At 35.5% G+C, this 5000-nt stretch overlaps 1 protein-coding gene across 6 annotated transcripts in view; it reads left to right on the top strand.

The window, feature by feature from the left end:
* Positions 1-1879: 1879 nt before the first annotated feature.
* The window catches only part of fgd4b (FYVE, RhoGEF and PH domain containing 4b), a 17610-nt gene continuing 14489 nt past the window's right edge, over positions 1880-5000 (top strand). For 2 of the 6 annotated variants that reach the window (XM_084111252.1, XM_084111253.1), the window contains exons 1-2: positions 1880-1975; positions 4729-4833. In XM_084111252.1, the coding sequence (XP_083967378.1) occupies positions 4818-4833 (16 nt within the window). In that variant the 5' untranslated portion in view covers positions 1880-1975; positions 4729-4817. Of the gene's footprint in view, positions 1976-2869; positions 3248-4695; positions 4834-5000 lie in introns of those variants that run through there. The other 4 variants (XM_084111251.1, XM_084111249.1, XM_084111248.1 and 1 more) reach the window with 4 other exon arrangements.

The following is a 5000-nucleotide window of genomic DNA, read 5'->3' on the forward strand; positions in this document are numbered from 1 at the left end:
CGAGGGTGAGTTATTTTGAAATCGTATAGGATGAAATGTTTTAATGGTAAGTTCTGTAGTGAGTTGTAAATATCTTAAATAGCAATTTAATAAATGTATATAGTGCTTTTTACGTCCACTTACGTCTTCGTGCCCGCTTCAGGTTTGGAGGGGTGGAGTTGTGTAGTTGTAGTTGAACTCTCTCTGGTGTGGGTTGGTTGAAGCGCGCTGCAAACACAACACGAGAGTTTGAACAACTGCTCATCTTTCACTGAGGATTGCAAGAGTGGGTTTAGGGTGAAGACTGAGGGATGTTTGAGAAGGTGAAGAGGAGCGCGTATGATGTGGAGGATTTCAGACGCAATGCATTCAGGAGAAGATCTGGACACAGAGTCGAGATGGAGCTCAGACGAGGATCAGTTCCTGGTGAGAGGTCTTTACTGTCGATTTCATCACATGTATCAGGTTATTGTGGATTCACAAGGTCTGTGGTTTGGCATTTCCTTTAATAAGCATCGTATGTGTTTGTATTGTCTGTGAAGACGAATCAAAAATCGTCAGGCCTTCTCTGCTGTTTGATTAAAGGTGCAGTATGTAATATTGACAGCTAGCGGTTGAAATGGGTAATGCAGTACAAATTAAAAATATTGGTGAGAGTTGTTTGCACCGCCCCTTTCTCCTCAGACTCTACGAAGACGTGCAACAGGGATTGAGTTGCGAACTTCCCTTAGCACTTTCCCTGCCGCCATTTTGAAGTGCTAAGTGGAGAGGGAAGTTTATGTTATGGACAGACCCTCGCTCCCTCGACTTTGACTGAGGGAGCGAGTCTACTTCATATGTACACTTCAGGCTGCTCCATATACCACAATGCAACACGATTGTGACGTCAACGCATATTGCGTTTAATTTACCCCACCACAAACAACTCTATGATATATTAATACGTAATTTTTTTTTTTTTTTTTAAACAACTCAAACGCACCTATATACATATAGAATGCTGCATTAAACAATTTCGTAAGGGAAAAGAGAACAGAAAAAAGGGAACAGTTAACGCGGCTCTGGGAGTGACGGTAAAGATGACGTTTATTTCTTCTGACTGCCGTTATCAGTCTCGCTGTTTTTACACGTGTAATATTTTGTAGTATTCATTGTGCTATTTTTTGTTTTTATTTTACATTTATAAATTATATACATAAATATAAAAGTTTATATTTTATAGCCTATATCATGTGTATAATATTATACACACATTTATTTAATTTAATTTAAATTTTTTTTTTTTTTTCTGCTCTAGTAATAAAGGACTCGTGGAAGTTCATTGACTGAAAGCTGTAGAAATATAATTTTCTTTGCAAATTCAGATGCAAAGGCTTTTTGTTTCTATCAGGTGTAGTCAGAATTTTGCTTTTAATGTGACCGCTTTTCTAAATTTTGTATTACAACTGTGTCATAAAAATCCTATAGAAACAGTATAAAGGCTATATAGGCCTGCATTGCAAGTTAATTTGGTTTTCATCATATTTGACAGTCTTGATACAGCGCTCTGCCAGAAGAGGACAGTATAAACACTTTTTATACACATATTAGAATTTTTCTGCAAGCAAATAAACTGCTGAGAAGACTGGCTTTATTATTTGACCCATTATCCCATAAAAAAGCATGCGATTTCTCAAAATATAATTGAAATGGTAAATCATATACAGATTTGATCATCTCCTGTAATGTTAGCCTATTTGTTCTAGTAAGGAATAAATCAATCTGGGAAATTACAACGTTAATATGTGTCTACTTCAAATAAACAACAAGGTAATCTTTGTCAAACTAATTGGATGAGGCTTGAGAGACTCTGAATGTCAGCTGTTTCTTGCACAATAAATGCCACACATGCATTCATGTAGCGAAAAAAGGGAAATGAAGTGAGCTGATAGAGAGGACCTGCAGTGATCATGTGAACTCGCTTGATTTAGGAGTGCAGTGTGTGACCGGAGATCAGGTCAGTGTGTGCGCATTTTTATTTGTTTGTGTCTCTATGCATTTTATCATCTATGCTTTTCACTTCATGAAATTTCATCTGCAATGTTTTTTTGTTTTGTTTTTTTACCTGCTTTTAAAATTTGGTGCTTGTCGCTGTTTATTAATGACTGTGGGTTTGAAACAAATTTGCTGACAGGCAGAGGCAGATTAAATGACATAACTCAGGATTCCCACGCTTGTGCAAAACCCCAAAACACAAGGCCTTTTTAAAACTGGTATTTACAGAGCTGAGAAAAATTATATTCATTATAGACATTTTGCTGGTTTTTCTCAGCTCTAAAATGCTATAAAATATGGAAATCTCTGTACAATTATATATATAAATGCAAGCTGTGAGCGTTTTTAGGTTTGTCTTTTGATTCCCATGACACTGAGAGCTTGTGGATCCAGGACTTCTCCTTATGAAGGTCTGTCATGTAAAGTGTCAAAGTGAGAGAACCTTTGTCGTGGATTCAGAGCATGAGGAACTGAGAAACCCGACTGAGGAAGCTCATCGAACCAGTCAAACGTGCCTTTGTTTCTGCATTATTAGGCTGTTTTTATTTACTGAGGCAAAATGGAAGACACTGGTAGTGATAAAAGAGCAAATAAAGACCGTATAGATATTTTCAGAAGACTCTGAGAAGTTTCCAAAGTCAACTTAAACTTCAACTTAAACTTTAATATTTTTTTATTAACTAAGTAGAAATATTTAAAAACGGATAAAATTTATTTAAAAAAATAATAATTAAATGCTAATTCAAAATATTAATAAATCAAATCAAATCAAGTACATTTGTATAGCGCCTTTCACAATACAGATTGTATCAAAGCAGCTTCACAGTATTAAATTAAAATAAAATAATACAACAAGGTTTGTTTCTAGTGGAATTTATTGATTGATAAAATAAAATTAAATATCCCCAACTGAGCAAGCCAAAGGCAACAGTGGCAAGGAACCGAAAAAACTCCATCAGGTGACCAAATGGAGAAAAAAAAAAACCTTGGGAGAACCCAGGCTCAGTCGGGGGCCAGTTCTCCTCTGGCATTTATGAACTAGAGGCCGGATTGTAGTTTGAACTGTAAGATTAAAAATATTATATGAATGCCTGGCCGAAAAGATGCGTCTTTAATCTAGTTTTAAACTGGGAGAGCGAGTCCGAGCAACGAACAGTATCAGGAAGACTATTCCAGAGTTTCGGAGCTAAATGTGAAAATGCTCTCCCTCCTTTGGTGGATCTGGATATCCTAGGTATGACCAAAAGCCTCGAATTTAGTGATCTTAAAGAGTGCGATGGATTATAGGGCGATAGAAGATCCGTTAAATAGACTGGAGCTAAGCCGTTTAGGGCTTTATAAGTCAGTAGCAATACCTTATAATTAATACGGAACTTTATAGGTAACCAATGCAGTGATGATAAAATCGGTGTTATATGATCATATTTTCTTGATCTAGTAAGAACTCTAACGGCGGCATTTTGGACTAACTGTAGCTTGTTTATTGAGGATGCAGGACAACCAGCTAATAAAGCATTACAGTAATCTAGTCTCGAGGTCATGAATGCATGAACTAACTTTTCTGCATCAGAAACTGATAGCATGTTACGTAGCTTAGCAATGTTTCTAAGGTGGAAAAAGGCTGTTTTTGTAACATACGAAATATGATTTTCAAAAGACAGGTTGCAGTCTAATATAACACCCAGGTCTTTTACTGTAGAGGATAAAGTAACAGGACATCCTACGATGTCAAAGTTGTATTGTGAGAGGTTCTGTGGGCATTTTTTTGAACCGATAAGTATTACCTCTGTCTTGTCTGGATTTAATAAAAGAAAATTACGCGTCATCCAATCTTTTATATCTTTAACACACTCTGTCAATTTGGATAATTTAGCGTTTTCATCTGGCCGTGATGAAATATATATTTGAGTGTCATCAGCATAACAATGGAAACTAATTCCATGTTTCCTTATAATATTTCCAAGTGGCATCATATATATTGAGAATAATAGAGATAATAGAGATAAATAATATAATATTAAAAAACTATGAAAATGACACAAAAAGCACATAACTAAATTTACTAACTTTAAATTTACTAAATTAAACTTAAAATAAAAATATATAATTAAATGCTAATTCAAAATATGTAATATTTAAAACTAATAATAATGTAAAAATGACAAAAACAACTAAATTGAATCAATATTTAAACTAAAATTAAAGTGAACATTTTAAAAACATAAAAGCTAATTAATAAATACTATAATATTAATGCTATACCTAAAACAAAACTAGTCATCTTTCACCTTATACATTTATTGTATGTATTTGAGTAAAACAGACCTATTTATGACAATTAAATGATAAACCATTATATTGGCTGACAAAATCCGCCCCAAAACGCGCACAAATCCTCATTTAACAACGAGCTAGATATGTGTAAGCACCATAAGAACACTGCAGTCGAAGGTTTATGTTATATTTTAAAATGCACAGCCATAAAGTGTTTTTATGAGCCTATAATTGCCCGATTGTGTCCAAGAGGATGTGTGTTTACGTGCACAATAGAGGAAGCAGCGATTTTCACTAAATAGACCCTTCAGATGTCGCTTTCAGTTTGCATTCTCATTCTGGTGATTTATTACCAATAAAAACGAAAACATTTACTGTTCTAATCCTAATGACCTGTTGTTTTTGAAGAAGTTGTGTGTGTGTGTGTGTGTGTGTGGTCAGGAGACGCTGCATGTGACGATACGGACAGGAGTTTGCTGAGAGACAGGACTTCAGTGCTGAGAAAGACTGCGGCGTACACCGTCTCATCAATGCCTCCTCCAGCAGGTACATCACTGACACACACACACACACACACACACACACACACACACACACACACACACACACACACACAGTCATATCTACAGACCAGCTGGAAACCACTCCAGACAGTTTGTTTAACACTCACATTGTGTTAAGAAAATGTACAATTCTAAGCATTTCTACAGTAC

Source organism: Abramis brama, assembly GCF_963993115.1.
Source record: "Abramis brama genome assembly, chromosome: 4".
In the NCBI taxonomy this organism is placed as follows: domain Eukaryota; kingdom Metazoa; phylum Chordata; class Actinopteri; order Cypriniformes; family Leuciscidae; genus Abramis; species Abramis brama.